The following is a 20,091-nucleotide window of genomic DNA, read 5'->3' as shown; positions in this document are numbered from 1 at the left end:
AATATGGCCCCGCCTCGGGGGTCACATGGTTTAAATAGACCTATATAGGGTAAAACTTTGAAAATCTTCTTGTCCAAAACCACAGGGCCTAGGGCTTTGATATTTGATATGTACCATCATCTATTGGTTCTCTTCCAAGATTGTTCAAATTATCCCCCTGGGGTCAAATATGGGCCCACCCTGGAGGGGGGAAGCAACTAAACTCAGGTGAGCGATATAGGGCCATCAAGGCCCTCTTGTTTCATTAGAGGAGTTTTAAATAGTAAGATTAAATTCTCCGTTTGTGTATCCAAATAACTTTTTAGTATGCCACTATATTCCTAGAATTTGAATGTAATAATACTTTATAGACATCCTAGCAGACGTTCAACAGTCAGCTTTCCAAAGGGAGATAAGCCAGTATTATCTAAACTTGCAAAGAAGATCTCACAACAAAAGAAACAGAAGGAGAATAGGAGCCAGAGTGCACCCAGTATAGTGAACCTAGGCGCGTCTCAGGTGAAGTTTGAAACCCAGGTGAAAACGGCAATTGTTAGCCCAAGGAAAGTAAAAACAGAGGCTGGTATTGATATACAAGCGAGAGAGGAGGTCCTGCTTCTACAGTATGAGGAATTACAGGTGCAGTATACCCGCTAAACCCAATAGCCTTGACACCAAAGAAAAAAAAACAATTGGGTTTTTGGGTATTTCTAGTTAGATGATTTTCTTTTCAATAGATAAAGCTTATTCTCAAGTAAGGCAGTTTGTCAGTTTAAAGGGGTTTTATTTTTTCTGGGGTAAAGGCTGAGAGAGGATTCCTACCCATTTACACTCTGGTTTGCATTGATTTATTTCTGTTATCAATATACTGTAGTCATTTCATTTCATTGGTATGAAATTTCATGGTTTTTGCCAAAATGGCTATTTGGCAGGTATAATTATAACTGTTTGATTTTATAGATAGAATGAACAGGAATTTTATTTGTTTGTTTGTATTTGTGGTTTTGTGGATTGATAAAGCCATGAGATCAATGAAAATTAGCCCCTTATGAAAATTATTTTACAGTGCTTTGCAACCCTTGTGTTCTGTTTTTTTTGTTGTTTTTTTTTCAGGCAGCTGACTTGCGTTAATTAAATATCATATTTTAGGTATTTTTTCATCATAGCTGAAATAAATTGCTAAGCATGACATTAATAATATTTGTCCATTATTAAGTTGTTTAATAACTTTTATGATGAGAAAATGCTTGTATATTAAAATCTGTGTATTACAGGTTCAAGGTCACCTTGATGTGTCAGATATTGAGATAGATGGAGAAGATCAGCCTGCCTGGCTCAGTGATGAGGATCTGAGCCGACAAACGTCCAGTTATATCACAGAAAACACCGAGGATAGCCTGGCTTTTGACAATAGGGTAACTTTTTTCTTTTTAGTTTTTGTTGGATGTAATGTGAGAGTTTTATATTGAGATAGACAGTGAATCAAGTTCAATGTCAAGGCTTGGAGTTGGCAGATGTCAAACTGCTTCGCAGAAAACGTAGAAGTTGTTCTGAAGCTTGAGGTTATGTAGTTATTTGCTGGTGTATGAAAAAGGGTTTAAATGTGTTTTCCTGGCTTTTCCTGTTTATATTTGATAAATGCTGCCAACTGCTGTATTATCTTTCTATCTGCTATTATGGGATTAAATAAAAAGAGGTTTGATACTAGTATTCAGAATTTAGTTGCTTGGTGTGGTCTCTGATAATGTGGGTAACAGTTTTAACTGCGGCTCAAATAATTTTTGTGAAACGGTTACAAAGTTTGTCTAAAATTAAATTTTAAGACAGTTTTATTTCATTTCTTTCAGACAGACAATTTGTATATATCTCCAAAATATGACTATATAGGAACGGTCAGAGAGGTTATATCTTTTTAACATAATGCCTTAATTTTCATACACACAAGTGATCATGCTGGAAAATCACCCATATAGCACATCCAATTTTAATTTTTATTACACAAGAATTGAAACACATATGCACATATGGTCAGTACTGTTACTAATGTTAATAACTATGCTCGATAATTGTTTACTGGATTATTGACCATTACTGTCTCTGACCAGAACTCTGACCAGAACCAGAACCCACACCAGTACTCTGACCAGAACTCCTATCAGTTCCCCCACCTTCTTCAGTGAACGTTGGAACCACAGTCAAATTTTTCTTTCACCCGGATACAAACCTGCAACCTCCAGGTCAGGAGTCTGACACATTATTCCCGCACCACACCTTCCTTGGTCAGTACTTTTACAAAATACATGACACTGCAATGTTATAGAAGAAACATATACTCAACCTGCACCTTCACATTTCTTGTCTGTGCAAAAAAACATGCAGCAGTTTAATTTTATAAAACTCCATTGTTTAATGGATAAAAAAATTACTATGATGTACAGATTTACCGTTTCATAATTATATACACAGTTGATTTGCATGAAAGCACTTTTTCTAGCCAACAGTAGTTGACACTTCAAGTTCTTAAATTATTTACATTCAGATGTTGTTCAAGAAATATATTAAAAATTTATTAATGATGCATGATCTTCCCACGACATATCGTTACTTTTACTCTTAAAGGTATTTAATGATTATGTATCAGTTTAAATCCTTAAAAATCCTTCTCATATTTAACTCGGCTAAATATATAAGTTTGCTGTATATAAAATCTAATAAAAAAAACTTCCAAGTTTTTAGTGGCATTATAATATATTCATAATGATTGTGTTTATTTATGCATTTATACATTTTAGTGTGTTATTTTTTGTTTGGACAGAGGAGAGTGGAGGTTGGGAAGTTAAAAATTCTTAAAGAATTTTGAAATCTATCTATACTTAAATACGTGTATTGATATTTTCAGAATTTAAAATTTATGGAGAAATTAATTACTGGTACAGTAGTCATTACAGCATGTGTCACTACAAATTGTTCACAAGTTGCAGACAAGGTGTAATGAACTTGCAGTGATGAATTAATGCAGAAGTATGACTTGTCACCTCACTACAAGAACAATGGATAGGTGCTTCTTTATATCAATCCTGTTATACACTTTTTGCGCTAAGGTGATGATGTGTGTGTATTATTACAGGCAAAGTTACCGAGGGGTATAGAGAACATCCGTCCACATCTTGAAACAGTAGATAATGTACCACTGTTGGTGAATCTCTTTACAGATTGCACTCCGGAAAGTAAGTTGACTTTCTTTATGTCACAGGGTTATAAAAATGTGCAGTCACTCTGGGGTTTGAACCGGAGACCCCTTGCTTATAGGGTGATTGCTCTTCCCACTGGGCTAACTGAATGCTTTCACGTTATCCCATTTTTAGTAATCAAGTCCTTTGCTGTAACATTTATTATCCTCTATCATTGATGCTTTTAGTTGTTGCTTAGCTAGTGTGTGAGCTGCTGAATTGACAAGAAAAGCACAATTTATCTTTTTAGCTCACCTGAGCACAAAGGTGCTAAAGAGAGCTATTTTGATACTACTGCGTCTAGCATTGTGCGTCATCAACAGTTTTACTGCTGATACTTTAGAGGTCACAATTTTAACCAAATCTTTCTAAAACTTGGTCAGCGTCTTTCTCTCAATAAAATCTCGGATGAGTTTGAAACTGTGTCATCTGGGCTAAATTACTAGGTCACTTTTGCAAACATGAACTCTAAGGCAAATTCAATATTGGGTTACTTCTAAGGTCAGTTATTAGGTCTCTAGGTAACTTAAAAAGCAAAAATGCTTGTTAACCTTTTAGAGACCACATTTTCGACTTGATTATCATACACTTTTCAGAATATTTGTCTCTATGAAATCTTGATCAAGTTCAAAACGGAGTTAGTCATAAACTTAGGCACTATGTCAAATCATAGAAAAACCTTGTTAAAATCAAGAGGCCACATTTTCTACATGATCTTCATGCAACTTTGTCAAAACGATTGTCTGTTTTAAAGCTGGGATAAATTTGTAACCAGGTCACTTTGGTCAAAACTAAGTTACTAGGTCAAATCATTGAAAAAACTTGGCTAATGATCTACCTGATTTACATAAAACATGGTCAAAGTGTTTGTTTAATGAAAGCTAAATCAAATTAAAGATTAGGTACTCTGAGTTAAAAAATTGATTTAAACAATAATTGTACTAAATTAACAATTTGTTGGAGTTGTATTCAGTAATTTGATGTTTCATTTTATCACATCACCAGCTACATGTGAAATGATCCGGATCATGCAGGAGCATGGAGAGGTTGTGCTGTGTGTTGGCAGCTCTATTAATACACAAAATGTTCCACTGTTCCTTCAGGCTGATTGTAGGTAAGAGGTTAAACAGATTTTTGAATCTCTGCGTACATTCAATAGTGCAAGTTATCAAGTGCAAACATCACCAGACTGAGCACTAATGGAAAATGTTTTGTTTTATTTTTGTACAGAGGGAGTTGGTGTAGAGTTTAATTTACTATGAATTTTGTCCAGTGAGACAGAAAATATCAGGTGTTAACAAATGATTTTCTGTACTTAATAGCTATTATCACATGTTTGGCATGGTTGGAGTAAAGTAAAGCCATTTACATAATTTTGGTATTACAGTAGTGTAATAAAGCTTCGACATTGACATCGTTTTAAGTGAAGGAGACGTTGGTTGAAAGACTTGGTCTATATTAGATAAAGAAGGAATAAATTTTGATGTTTCAGCAGGAAAAAGTTACATGTTATAAAAAGAATATTACATTCATGTCTTTCATGTTGAATTTATTAAACAAGTTGAATAAAATTGATAAAATGCTCGGCAGAGCCTCGCATTTTATTATTTTATTCAACTCACTTGATAAATTCACTATGAAAAGACATTTGTGTAGTATCCTCTATTTATTTTTGTTTAGTCAGATGTAGCTACAAGCATTTTCAGAGATAATATATCATTCTCTTGTAGCATAAGATGCTAAAGATGTCATCAACATTAGTTTCACTGTGTATATTGATTTTATTGTTTTGATAGAGTACCGAGTGGCCAACAGTTAATGATTTAAGGATAACAGTTATGTTGATTTTTAGATTAAAAATAATGACTGCGCAATATCTTTTTTTACAGTTTAGCTTTGGAACCTCTTTGTCCCCAGGTGTGTGTGAGACAGCCCACAGCAAGCTTATTGTGGGATAAGAACGTGCCGACCCCTCTACAGTTGGCAAGTTCTCTACTGTCTATCATGTGTCCTATACTGATCAGCAAGAATGAAAATATCAGTCTTATACATCTTATTGCTGAGGTAAGCAGATTTCCAGGAAGGTGTTTGTCTTGTATGAATAATGTAGGAATTTTGGAGCAGAACACCAGTACTGGAATAATTAAGAAGTAATAATATTATTTGAAAGCAACACACATTAAGTGATAACAAAAAGATAAACTGACAATACAATTAGGTGAAACTTATTTTGTGTTTATTTGTATATATGATCAAAGTGAATATCTTTCTTGTTTTATTTTATGAACAGGCTCGATCACAGTTGATGTCAATGAGGAATTGTTTCTACCTGATGTTGTGCTGCAGTCTGTCAATTACATTTGCTCAGGTTCTTGCTAGTGTGCTGCTGCTACCTCCGGTCCTCCCAGCACAGCATATACTGTGGCTCACCCTGATTGTTGTTCCCCTGCTGGGCCTCATCATGATGGGTAACTCAGTCGATGCAAGAGTGATGTCCCTTGCTACTAGGAAAAATGCTAATCATATCACTTCAGAGGTTTGCCTTTATTTTTGTTCATTTTGTATGCTGCTGTGACTTCCTCTGGTAGTTGCACATTTGCTGGACCTCATTGGGGCAGGTAACCAAATCAGTGCTACAGTAATGTCCCTTGCTACTAGGAAAAAATATATCACTTTTCAGGTTTGTTTTAACTTTGGTTATTCAATGTGCTGTCTGAAGGAATTACTTGCAGCAGGACAGTAAAGTTGTAAATTTGTTGGAGAGTAGAACTCTTTATCAAGTTTCTGTTTGTGCGCAGCGTTCATACCATTTGTTAAATTGATGAGAATGTATTCCTTTTAAAAACAGAGACAGGAGATAAATATGTTATAGAGATCAAGGAAGAAATTGTGATGGTGGGAAGACTATTTACATTATGTTTCAGAATTGATTTAACCATTTACGAATATTCTCTGAAACTGAGAAGTATGATTTGTATGTTCTTCATACACTTGACTGTGTTATTACATTGATTTATTTATTTTCAGATGATAGTGCAGTTTATTTTATATTATTTGGTGAGATTTTTACCACCAGTATTAGTAGCACTTTTCTGCTACTATTTTACCCTACATTCCTACTGTCAGACTGTGACTCCAGATAACTCTACAGACACTTGTGCAATACATGATTTCTTGTAAGTGCTGGGATCAGTCACCTAGATATTACTTTCAGACTTCATTTTGTTTCCAATTTTCTAGTTCTTACATAATGTTAAAGATAATACTGATATTGTAATCTTATTCTTGTTTTCTTTAACTTGTAAATTTATTGATTGTTCAAATATTAATTCTATTTAATATCAAAAAAAGAGCTCTCACTAATAATGTTCAGCTTCATAAAGGAGGTCTCAGTGGCTTAGTGGTTAACCTTTAGCCTGCTGGTGACAAGTGGTTTTGCCTTTGCGACCAGTTCAGACCAAGATCAACCTGCACATCCGTGCAGGCTGATCATGGTCTGCACTGTTCGCTACTCAGTCAGTAAATTTTCAGTGAACACCCCTTTGAATAATAAATGGTATTAACCAAATTGAATGATGGACCAGTCCATTTTAGAAATTTAGCAGGCTAAAGGTTAAGATGATGACTTCATATCACTAGCCCCATACTGCTGTAGATTCAAAACCTGAAACACTCTTCCAGGTGAGAGGCCATCCTTCAACTTTTCTACTGGTAATCATTAAAACTTTCTGGTATAAAACACAGCATTAAACTGAAAGTAAAATAAGTCTTCTTTTTATGCCCCCGAAGGGAGGCATATAGTTTTTGAACCGTCTGTCCGTCTGTCGGTCTGTCAGTCTGTCAGTCTGTCCGCAATTTTCGTGTCCGGTCCATATCTTTGTCATCTTTGGATAGATTTTCAAATAACTTGGCATGAATGTGTACCACAGTAAGACGACGTGTCGCGCACAAGACCCAGGTCCGTAGCTCAAAGGTCGAGGTCACACTTAGACTTTAAAGGATAGTGCATTGATGGGCGTGTCCGGTCCATATCTTTGTCATCCATGGATTGATTTTCAAATAACTTGGCATGAATGTGTACCACAGTAAGACGACGTGTCGTGCGCAAGACCCAGGTCCGTAGCTCAAAGGTCAAGGTCACACTTAGACGTTAAAGGTCATTTTTCATGATAGTGCATTGATGGGCGTATCCGGTCCATATCTTTGTCATTCATGCATGGATTTTAAAATAATTACGCATGAATGTGTGACACAGTAAGACGACGTGTCGCGCGCAAGACCCAGCTCCGTAGGTCAAAGGTCCTAAACTCTAACATCGGCCATAACTATTCATTCAAAGTGCCATCGGGGGCATGTGTCATCCTATGGAGACAGCTCTTGTTTCTTTGGTTAAGAGTAAATGTTATTATATATTAGGGATGGGAACGAATACTGAAATCAATATTCGAATATTCGGTTTGCCATATTCGAATATATTCGAATATTCGGTTAGTTTTAATGGAAGATTTAAATTCTTATTAAATGATTGGCATATACACAACGTATTCATTTGTTTAAAGCGTGATCATCGTAAATAAGGCCAAAAAATGTTTGTTTCGGGTAACCCAATCCTACATAGCGAAACCCGCCGATCCTAGCGTTTTATTTCACGATTCTGTCAGTATAATCATGAACATATTTAACTAATTCAGTGTTTTAGCTTCAAAATGATACAAAAAATCAAAACGATTATAATTTAGACCGTCGCAATTTTATCTAAAAATAGCAGGTCGTCCCATTTAAACATGTGACGCGCTGTTGTATTACCGCCGCCATTTTGAAAAATTTCAATCGGCGTGTAAAAATCGTCGTGTAAAATGCAAGTAAGGCAGACTTAAACCTCCTTCAACATGAACTTGTGCATGAATCATACGTTTTTCTTGATTTTATTATTAACTACTTCAAAATATAATTCGAATACGGCCGATTGCGAATGAAAACCGATTCTGATGATGGCCTGAAACGTCATACAAAATATTGTGAAAAGATCGACAATATCTACGTTTGGTATTGTTTTCGAAAAAAAAATTCTACAACTTGTTACATAAAACAGGCGCCAATAAAAATGAACAAAAGATAAAAAGATATCACATAGAATCCGTAGCGATGACCCAACGTGATTATGCATTGCAATTTTCTTGTTAATTGGACATCTTTTGACATGCATCTGACACATTGACGCCTGTTGCAAACTGTTAATAAGTAACGATGGCCCCTGCCAATTATGCATTGCTATTTTCATGTTAATTGGACATCTTTTGATACGTGATAAACTAATATGACATGGTTTTATTCTGTATGTCTTTCATATTGCCCAAAATCGATGAAGCTTATTTTGAAAAATATACAATAATTTACGAATATTCGAATTTGATTTTCATATTCGAATATTCGACCGATTTTCGAATATTCGAATATTCGAACATTCGTTCCCATCCCTATTATATATATTTAATTGCTGTTATTTTCAGTTACACCTCACCTGATGCTAGCAGAACTTGGACAGAAAAGTTCTCTGGCGGGCTGGTCCTTGCTCAGAATATATTTGTATTTCTGCTAGTTCTTTATTTTGGTAAGTTTGTTCAATTTTATAAACTTTGGTGATTGTCTTTGTCAGGTGCATGATTTCACAAATTTGCAATTTTATGTTTTATGTTATGTTATAAAATAGAAATATTTCTACCAAAAATGGGGAATATGCCCTGATCTATTCTTAAGTGTTTCTCACAAAGGGCCAATTACTCCACTTGAAGCACTAAGTTTACAACTTAGCTAGCAAACAAAAGCTTATTTGTTAAAAATTTACAAAAAATATGAAGCAGAGTATTAAAAATGAGTCTGTTTATTAATAAGCAGGATTAACAAAATTTTGAACTTTCCTTTGAAATTCTATTTTTGTGAGAAGTATACGAAGTACAATTATAGACACAGAAGAAATTCCTTTTTATATGCAATTTTTATCAACATAGAAATGTCTCTCGCCTAATATTAGGAAATGAAAAGTTAATGCTAAAAACCCTTGAGCAAACTGTATGAAAATAAAATTACGTTTTGACATCATTTAGTAATTATGACATCTTTTCATTTAAACTATAAACCAGAGGCCTTAATCTTTATTGCTGCAGGTTTGAAACCTTGCTTAGGGTGTAGAATTCTTCCATTTGAAGAAGCAACCTATCTGGTGAACATGTAACTGGTAAACCCAACAAAAACTAAAAAAAGAGGCCTAAATATAACAATTGTTTGGGTAGCTCCAAGTAAAATACAGTACACAAAAATGCATGTTAAATGTTCATCTCTATGCAAAAAAGTGAAAAGAAAATTTTGTTGTTTGTTTTTTTCTGCATTGCTTATAAATTATGCTTTGAAATCTGTTTCAGAATTTATTTCCTTGAGTTTTGTTCACTGGAATGACCATATATGGCAGCAGTTCCCAGCTACAAATAAACTGTGGTTGATTGTTGTACCGTTTTTGTAAGTTTCAATAGGAAATAATTGCTTTATATATCTAGGAAGTTAATTTTCAATAATTCACTTTCTCTTAATGTTAAAGTTTACAATATAAGCTTAGAGTCAAATGTTCAAAGTTGTGTTTTGAGAACCACTACCCAAATACTTTACATACCTTAACTTGGTATCATATAGTGCAACTTCTGTAGAACAACATCACTGAAAAGCATCTACATGTATGTGTTGTATGAATGTTCTGGAGTTCTTTATTTACTGTTTTTCTGGGGAAGCGAATATCTGCCTTGGTAAGGAGGATCTATATCTGACCAAAACCGGTGGAGTAATAAAACCATATAAACTTTGTTCTGATTTCGACATGTTGTTTCACCCGCCCTCTTAGCTCAGTAGGGAGAGCGCAGATCTATGGATTGCGGGATCGTGACCTCTATCCCTGGGCAGGGTGTATGTTCTTTGTGATGATTTGATAAGACATTGTGGGTGAAATCATTCGTCCTCCGCCTCTGATTCATGTGGGGAAGTTGGCAGTTACTTGCTGAGAACAGGTTTGTACTGGTACAGAATCCAGGAACACTGGTTAGATTAACTTCTTTCCGTTACATAACTGAATTACTGTTGAAAAACGGTATTAAACCCAAAACAAACAAAATGTGTTGTTTTCCCATTTCCTTTTTCTATAGAAAGTTTGGCAAGGAGGAAAAAGTTCTGCAGAGGTATTTTATAACAGATTTTATACTGTATTTTTAGCTCACCTTAGAACGAAGTGCTCAAAGATGAGCTTTTGTGATCGCCCTGTGTCCGTCCGTCGTCAGTCATCAACAATTTGACTGTTAACACTCTAGAGGTCACAATTTTGGCCCAGTCTTAATGAAACTTGGTCAGAATGTTACCCTCAATAAAATCTTGGATGTGTTCGATACTGGTTCATCTAGGGTCAAAAACTAGGTCACCAGGTCAATTCAAAGGAAAAGCTTGTTAACACTCGAGAGGTCACAATTTTGGCCCAATCTTAATGAAACTTGATCAGACTGTTACTCTTAATAAAGTCTTAAATGAGTTTGATATGGGGTCATCTGGGGTCAAAAACTAGGTCACCAGGTCAAATCAAAGGAAAAGTTCGGGCCAAAATTAGAGGTCACAATTTTGGCCCAATCTTAATGAAAATTGATCAGAATGTTACTCTTAATAAAGTCTTCAATGAGTTTGATATGGGGTCAAAAACTAGGTCACCAGGTCAAATCAAAGGAAAAGCTTGTTAACACTGTAGAGGCCACATTTTTGACTGTATCTTTATGAAACTTGGTCAGAATGTTGATCTTTATGACATCAAGGTCCATTTTGAATCTGGGTCATGTAGGATTAAAAACTAGGTCAGCAGGTCAAATCAAAGGAAAAGCTAGTTTGCACTGTAGAGGCCACATTTATGACCATATCTTAATGAAACTTGGTCAGAATGTTAATCTTAATGATCTACAGGTCAAGTTCAAATCTGGGTCACTAGGTCAAATCAAAGGAAAAGCTTGTTAACACTCTGGAGGCCTCATTTATGACTGTATCTTCATGAAACTTAGTCAGAATGTTAATCTTGATGATCTTTAGGTCAGGTTTGAATCTGGGTCATGTGGGATCAAAACTAGGTCACTGGGTCAAATCAAAGGAAAAGCTTGTTAAAACTCTAGAGGCCACATTTATGACTGTATCTTCATGAAACTTAGTCAGAATGTTAATCTTGATGATCTTTAGGTCAAGTTCGAATATGGGTCATGTCGGGTCAAAAACTAGGTCACCGGGTCAAATCAAAAGTAAAGCTATTCAATACTTTAGAGGCCACATTTATGACCATATCTTAATGAAACTTGGTCAGAATGTTAATCTCGATGATCTTTAGGTCAATAGGTCAGGTGAGCAATACAGGGTCTTCATGGCCTTCTTGTTCCTATTGTTATGCCTATTCCAACATTCAGATTTTTACACATTCAATTTCTGTTGAATTGTGTACATGAAAGTCTTCCCCATTCTAAAAATCAGTACAAGATAAGAAAATTTCTGATTTTTTTTGTCTGGAAGACTGTACTGCTTTATAAACAAGAGCTCGTTGAACACGAAATGCCCCCCTTGATGCATTCAGTAATTGCACAAGGAACAGAAATTATTTGCTCACTGTAAACAAAAGTTCTACTGTTCTTGTTCAGTGTGACCTTGACCTTTGATTTATTGACCTCAAAATCAACAAGGGTCATCAGCTGGTCATAATCAACCTCCCTATTAAATTCGTGATCCTGGGCCCAACCGTTCTCAAGGTATCGTCCGAAAATGGTTTAACTGTTCCGGGTCAATGAGACCTTGACCTTTGGCCTGACCTCAAAATCTATAGGGGTCATTTACTGGTCATGACCAACCATCTTATCGAGTTTCATGATCCTAGGCCCAAACATTCTCAAGTAATTGTCTGGAAACGGTTTAAAAGTTCCGAGTCACTGTAACCTTGACCTTTGACCTACTGACCTCAAAAACAATGAGGTCGTCTGCTGTTCATGATGAACTTCTGTATCATCTTTCATGACCGTTGGCCCAAGCGTTCTCAAGTTATCATCCAGAAACCCTTTAACTGTTCCTGGCCAATGTGACCTTGAACTTTGATCTAATGACCTCAAACTCAATAGGGGTCATCTGCTGGTCATGACCAATCTCCCTATCAATTTTCCTGATCCTACGCCCAAGCGTTCTTGAGTTATTACCCAGAAACAGTTTTACTGTTCCTGATCACTGTGACCTTGACCTTTCACCAACTGATCTCAAAATCAATAGGGGTCATCTGCTGGTGATGACCAACCTCCCTATCAACTTTCACGATCCTAGGCCCAAGCAATCTCGAGTTATCATCCGGAAACAGTTTAACTGTTCCGGGTCAACGTGACCTTGATCTTTGATATACTGACCTCAATATCAATAGGGGTCATCTCCTGGTCATGATCAACCTCCCTATCAACTTTCATGATCCTAGGCCCAAGCGTTCTTGAGTTACCCGGTATCATCCAGAAACCGTTTAACTGTTCAGGGTCACTGTGACCTTGACCTTTGACATACAGATCTCAAAACAAAAGGGGTCATCTGCTGGTGATGACCAACCTTCCTGTCAACTTTCATGATCCTAGGCCAAAACAGATTGGTCTACATTCCGACTGACCGACATCTGCAAAACAATATACCCCTCCTTCTTCGAAGGGGGGCATAACTAGATGCCCACGTACACAGGCATCATGACATCCCCGCCAGTTGTCAGAAGGACTAACAGCACCTTTTTTTAACCTTTGACCTCTAAATATGACATTGACCTTTGAGGTAGGGGTCAGGGGTTGCACTCGACACTCTGTCTCATTTAGGCAAACATTTATGCATAATAAAACAAGAGGGCCAAGATGGCCCTAGGTCGCTCACCTAAGAAACACTCCATAACAGTGTAAAACATGTTTGACCTAGTGATTTCATGGAAACAAATATTCTGACCAATTTTCATTAAGATTGGACCAAAAAATTGGTCTCTTGCGATAAAACAAGCATTTTCTTAGATATGACCTAGTTTTTGACCCTAGATGACCCATGTTCAAACTCGACCTAGATTTTATCAAGGCAATCATTCTGACCAAAATTCATGAAGATCAACTGAAAAATACAGCCTCTATCACATACACAAGTTTTTTCTTTGATTTGACCAAGTGACCTAGTTTTTGACCTCAGATGACCCATATTCAAATTTACCTAGATTTCATTAAGGCAATCAACCTGACCAAATTTCATAAATATCAACTGAAAAAAAACAGTCTCTATCACATACACAAGATTTTTCTTTAATTTGACCTAGTGACCTAGCTTTTGACCTCAGATAATCCATAATCAAAACCGACCTAGTTTTCATCAAGGCAATCAATCTGACCAAATTTCATGAAGATCAATTGAAAAATACATCCTCTATTGCATACACAATGTTTTTCTTCGATTTGACCTAGTGACCTAGTTTTTGACCCCAGATGACCCATTTTCGAACTCAGCCTAGATTTTATCAAGGTAATCATTCTGGCTAAATTTCATGAAGATCAGTTGAAAAATACAGCCTCTATTGCATACACAAGGTTTTCCTTTGATTTGACCTAGTGACCTAGTTTTTGAACCCAGATGACCCATTTTCGAACTTGGTCTAAATTTCATCAAGGCAATCATTCTGACCAAAATTCATGAAGATCAATTGAAAAATACAGCCTCTATCGCATACACAAGGTTTTTACGTGATATGACCTAGTGACCTAGTTTTTGACCCCAGATGACCCATTTTCGAACTCGGCCTAAATTTCATCAAGGCAATCATTCTGACCAAATTCATGAAGATCAATTGAAAAATACCGCCTCTATCGCATACACAAGGTTTTTCTTTGATTTGACCTAGTGACCTAGTTTTTGACCCGAGATGACCCATTTTCGAACTCGGCCTAGATTTCATCAAGGCAATCATTCTGATTAAAATTCATGAAGATCAATTGAAAAATACAGCCTCTATCGCATACACAAGGTTTTTCTTTGATTTGACCTAGTGACCTAGTTTTTGACCGAGATGACCCATTTTCGAACTCGGCCTATATTTCATCAAGGTTATCATTCTGACCAATATTCATGAAGAAGAATTGAAAAATACAGCCTCTATTGCATACACAAGGTTTTTCTTTGATTTGACCTAGTGACCTAGTTTTTGACCGAGATGACCCATTTTCGAACTCGGCCTAGATTTCATCAAGGTTATCATTCTGACCAATATTCATGAAGAAGAATTGAAAAATACAGCCTCTATTGCATACACAAGGTTTTTCTTTGATTTGACCTAGTGACCTAGTTTTTGACCCGAGATGACCCATTTTCGAACTCGGCTTAGATTTCATCAAGGTTATCATTCTGACCAATATTCATGAAGATTAATTGAAAAATACCACCTCTATCGCATACACAAGGTTTTTCTTTGATTTGACCTAGTGACCTAGTTTTTGACCCGAGATGACCCATTTTCGAACTCGGCCTAGATGTCATCAAGGTTATCATTCTGACCAATATTCATGAAGAAGAATTGAAAAATACAGCCTCTATTGCATACACAAGGCTTTTCTTTGATTTGACCTAGTGACCTAGTTTTTGACCCGAGATGACCCATTTTCGAACTCGGCCTAGATTTCATCAAGGTTATCATTCTGACCAATATTCATGAAGGTTAATTGAAAAATACCACCTCTATCGCATACACAAGGTTTTTCTTTGATTTGACCTAGTGACCTAGTTTTTGACCCGAGATGACCCATTTTCGAACTCGACCTAGATTTCATCAAAGTTATCATTCTGACCAATATTCATGAAGATTAAATGAAAAATACAGCCTCTATCGCATACACAAGGTTTTTCTTTGATTTGACCTAGTGACCTAGTTTTTGACCCGAGATGACCCATTTTCGAACTCGGCCTAGATTTCATCAAGGTTATCATTCTGACCAATATTCATGAAGATTATTTGAAAAATACAGCCTCTATCGCATACACAAGCTAAATGTTGACAGACGACAGACGAAGGACGACGGACGCCGGACATCGAGCGATCAGAAAAACTCACCTGAGCTAAAAAAGTTTGCTTTATGCATGGCAAACTTACAGCCTGGACAAGCTCTAAAATGACCTTTGATCCCAAAGTGTGACCTTGACCTTTGAGACAGGGACCCAAGGTTTGCGCACAACACTCTGTCTCATAGAGGTGAACATTTACGCCAAAGAAAACAAGAGTGCCAGAATGTCACAATATACGCCAGTCACAGCAAATTTCTTTACACTAGCACCTGTATTTGCAAATGGAATTTTAATTTTGTAGTTGTTTACAATGTTTTTTTTTAGAAATTATTGTAATTCTTTTATTTTTCTAAGTCCACAAAAAAACTCCTTACCAGGTAGAGATACCTTAAAATACACCCAAAATTTGAAAGTAACATCAATGTTGTACCACAAAAAAGTGGTCTTAGTTTTTCCCTACGGTCAGTTATAAAAAAGTTACAGTGTAAGTTATTTATAGTAACAACTAAGGGAAGTTAATCTTTAAACCAAAAAAAAAAAAAAAAAAAAAAAAAAAAAATTGCAAGTCCGTACAAAAATCCTTACCAGGTAGAGATAGCTCAAAATACACCTCAGAATTGGACGTAACATGCATGTTGCACTACAGAAAAGTGGTCTCGATTTTTCCCTAAGACTAGTAATGAAAAAGTTACAATATAAGCTATTTATAGTAACAACTAGGGGTGTAACGATACATTGAAATATCGATGCATTGCGATACTGAGTTTCCCGAAAGTAAGCATTGTTAGAAAAGTCACGATTCAATAACAATTGCCGATAGTTCCTTCAACAATCGATAGTTTCGATAGTTTTGAAATTTTAGTAAATACAGAAATAGTTAATAATTCATAAACCAAGAAACAGAGCCAGCTCTCATTTGCACCTCGTAAAAAATGTTTATGTCTCCATTACAATAATTACCCTCATGGAATTAAACTACCATAAAGGACTGAGAAGTCTCGGGGAGATAATTAATAAATTTAATTTATTTAGAAACTTTGATTAAATATATTTAAATAATCTCAAATGAGAAAAAGTACTTTGGACATGGAGAAAGTAGGCTACTTGTATGCTATAGCAAACTGTTCGGTAGGGCCATTCATTTAGTGCTGGTACACCTTAGTCTGATCCATCAGTTTTCGTCTTTTTCGATGCTTTGGGTTATTAAACACATTGACATTCGCAACAAAATGGCCGTTTTCGTTTGAGTACACCTTCCATAGGTTTATTGTTTTACTTATTGTTTCAAAGCCAAGGAAGGCAAGAAATAGAAAAAATGTTAAAAATATTACATGTTAGATTTATATCTGTCCATTTCAGTTATACAAACATCTCGATCAATGTGTATTATTAACATCAATTATAAACGGTGTTGTGTCTTACACTGTGTAATAATGTCAGTTGGTAGTTTTACTGTATAAAACATGGTGGCCGATAACTATTGCAATAGTATCGCAATAGTAACCTGCAATAGAATAGTATTGCAATAGTTTTTCAGCAATATCAATAGTATTGCAATAGTCAGAATTGGCCTCAATAGTCACCCCTAGTAACAACAAAGGGAAGTAATTCAAAAGAAGGGACCAGTGATGACACTCTGTCTCATGATGGTGTACAATTGTACCAAATTACATCAAAATTCCTCCATGCATGAAGAAGAAATGCTCCGGACAAAGTCATTCTTGTATTTGTCTTTTGGCCTCTAAGTGTGACCTTGACCTTAGACCTAGGGACCTGGTTCTTGTGCATGACACTCCGTCTCATGCTTGTGAACATTTGTGCCAAGCTACATCAAAGTCCTTTTATGCAGGAAGAAGATATGCTCCAAACAAAGTTTTCATTCTTGTATACTTTGACCTCCAAGTGTGACCTTGACCTTAGACCTAGGGACCTGGTTCTTGCGCATGACACTCCGACTCATGATGATGAACAATTTTGCCAGCATTCATCAAAATCCCTCTATGCATGAAGAAGATATGCTCCGGAAAAAGTCATTCTTGAATTTGACCTTTGACCTCTAAATGTGACCTTGACCTTAGACCTAGGGACCTGGTTCTTGTGCTTGACACTCCGTCTCATGATGGTGAACAAGTGTGCCATGTTCCATCAAAATCCCTCCATGAATGTAGAAGATATGCTCCGGACAAAGTCTGTGGACGCCACCCGCCCGCCAGGGGCATTCCCATAAAATGTCCGGTTTTTCAGACGGGTGTATAAAAAAAGACTGCTCCAAACTTATCAAAGTTATGGGCTGGACAAGCTCTAAAATGACCTTTGACCCCTAACTGTGACCTTGATCTTTGAGATAGGAACTGAAGTTTGCACATGTTGACACTCTGTCTCAATGAGTTAAACATTTGTGCCAAATATAAACAAGATTCCTCAATGGATGTCAAAGTTATGAACCGGACAAGATCTGATATGACCTTTGACCTCCAAATGTGACCTTGACTTTTGAGATAGGAACCTGGGGTTTGTGCATGACGCTCCGTCTCACTGAGGTTAACATTCATGCCAAATATAAACAAGATTGCTCCATGCATGTCAAAGTTATGTTGCTGACAAACAAATCCGGACGGACGCACGCACGGATGCACGCACATACACCAAACAGCCATTTGGACAACTATGTCTTCGCATCTGCAAGCGGGCTCGACAAAAATGGCTTGAATTTGAGAAAATAATAAATCTTTAAATAATTTCATGCCCAGAACATATGTAGGAAACACTACATTGGCACTCATTATTTTACACATTAGAAAAAAATAAGAATTTTAATCCATACAATACAGAAGTTGTTGTTGTTGTTGTTACATGTATATAAGGACATTTTAAAAGGACAAACCAAACAATAATCTTGTTTCCTAATAAGAAATTGCTTTTTTACAGATTATTTGGACAAATAGTATTTAGCATCTGTGATACATATATACGAAGTAGCGAAGTAAGTCAGACCCTGCTGTTATCTCAAGTCCACCCTGCAGTATGGGCAGTGGGGCTAGCATTCCCGATAGTCATGGTGCTAATCAATGAGTTGGTTAAACACAGAGAAATAAAGTAAATTGAAAAGTTTTTCCTCTTACATAGCTTTTAGTGAGATTTTAAGAAAAGTTAGACTGAATTTTGTAGAAATTTCAACACACAAAATGTATGATTTAGAGAAAAAATAATTATGTCTCCCACCACACAGTGGTGTGGGAGACATATTGATTTACTCCAGTGTGTCTGTGTGGCCCTTGAATTACCAAAAACACTCGGATTTCTTGCGCAGTCTTGCCCCCAAACCGACGCCTTTTGGTGTCATGAAAGCACATACACATGTGGATTAAGTAAACAGTATAAATTATAAAGACTGACTTACTATTTAGATGATTAGGCAGTTGTGGGAGACATGCCCTTTTTTCAAAATCATCTCTAGTAATAAGTTATAATGAGTATTTTCTTGTGTGTACTAAGAAATGGACCAAAGATTTTCTATAATTTTTTGTTGTCACTCATTCGATTTTGTATTCTTTTTTCCAAGTTTCTTACATTCAGTATTACTTATATTTTTAGGCTAGCTGTGCGTTCACAGAAGAGAGCGAGACTGGACTTTGGAACAAAACTTGGAATGAACTCTCCTTTTTGAAAGCCAGTGAGTCAAACAGAACTTTGCCACAGAACTTGGAATGAACACTCTTTTCTGAAAGGCAGTTAGCAAGATTGGACTTATTAATAAAACTTGGAATGAACCCTCCTGTTTTGAAAGACAATAAGCCATACTTGATTTTAAACAAAATAAAGAATGGCAATAAGTCAGACTAGACTTTGGAACAAAATTTGGATTGAACTCTCCCATTTTGAAAGCCAGTGAGTCGGATTACACTGGACTATTTTCATTGGACTCATATTAGTAGTCATAATTGCTTATGTATCATTGAATCTCTTATAAGAGGCATGTCTCCAGATGAACATCACAATATAAATAATTTGAAATGGGATAGCAAGGTGTAACTCTTTAAAAATCACAAAAAATTCAAAAGATGGTATTTTATTGGTGTATTTTTTTATTTTCAATGAAATTACTTCATAAACCTGGAAACTGTTTATTTAAATCTAATAACATGGTCCTTTAATTAAGACAAAAGATTGCTCTAGAGGGAGGTTATGTTAGGTAGATCACTGCCACAGGTGTTGTTCAGAAAGATTGCACAGCAGTGAAAATGATCTGCTGAGATTTTGTGAACAAGAGCTCGTAGAACATGAAATGCCCCCCTTCATGCATTCAGTAATTGCACAAGGAACACACCTCAGATCAATAGTTATGGGTCATTTACCAGTCATAAGTAAACTCTGTATCAAATGTGATCTTAGACCAAAGCAGGCAAAAAAAAGTTCTACTGTTCTTGGTCAATGTGACCTTGACCTTTGACCTCAAAATCAATAGGGGTCATCTGCTGGTCATGATCAACATCCCTATTAAGTTTCATGATCCCAGGCCCAAGCATTCTCAAGTTATCGTTCGGAAAGAGTTTAATTGTTCCGGGTCACTGTGACCTTGACCTTTGACCTATTAACCTCAAAATAATTAGGGTTCGTCTGCTGTTCATGACTAACCTCCCTCTCAACTTTCATGATTCTAGGCCCAAGCGTTCTTGAGTTATCATCCAGAAACTGTTAACTGTTCTGGGTCACTGTGACCTTGACCTTTGACCAACTGACCTCAAAATCCTTAGGAGTCATCTGCTGGTCATGATCAACA

General features: G+C 36.3%; 1 protein-coding gene across 2 annotated transcripts in view; it reads left to right on the top strand.

Annotated features, from left to right (window-relative positions):
* The window catches only part of LOC123564638 (transmembrane protein 94-like), a 97,776-nt gene extending 78,400 nt beyond the window's left edge, over positions 1-19,376 (top strand). Inside the window, exons 20-31 of one of the 2 annotated variants that reach the window (XM_053537304.1) lie at positions 351-618; positions 1,254-1,394; positions 3,107-3,206; positions 4,215-4,323; positions 5,099-5,273; positions 5,500-5,745; positions 6,237-6,385; positions 8,720-8,820; positions 9,629-9,722; positions 10,397-10,429; positions 18,240-18,407; positions 18,906-19,376. In XM_053537304.1, coding sequence (XP_053393279.1) covers positions 351-618; positions 1,254-1,394; positions 3,107-3,206; positions 4,215-4,323; positions 5,099-5,273; positions 5,500-5,745; positions 6,237-6,385; positions 8,720-8,820; positions 9,629-9,722; positions 10,397-10,429; positions 18,240-18,407; positions 18,906-18,978 — 1,657 coding nt within the window. In that variant the 3' untranslated portion in view covers positions 18,979-19,376. The remainder of the gene's footprint in view (positions 1-350; positions 619-1,253; positions 1,395-3,106; positions 3,207-4,214; positions 4,324-5,098; positions 5,274-5,499; positions 5,746-6,236; positions 6,386-8,719; positions 8,821-9,628; positions 9,723-10,396; positions 10,430-18,239; positions 18,408-18,905) is intronic. The other variant, XM_045358360.2, reaches the window with a different exon arrangement.
* The last annotated feature ends 715 nt before the right edge of the window (positions 19,377-20,091 follow it).

Source organism: Mercenaria mercenaria, chromosome 2 (genome assembly GCF_021730395.1).
Source record: "Mercenaria mercenaria strain notata chromosome 2, MADL_Memer_1, whole genome shotgun sequence".
Taxonomy (NCBI): Eukaryota; Metazoa; Mollusca; class Bivalvia; order Venerida; family Veneridae; genus Mercenaria; species Mercenaria mercenaria.
Note: the sequence above shows the minus strand (reverse complement) of the source record. Positions and strands in the feature narration are given on the sequence as shown.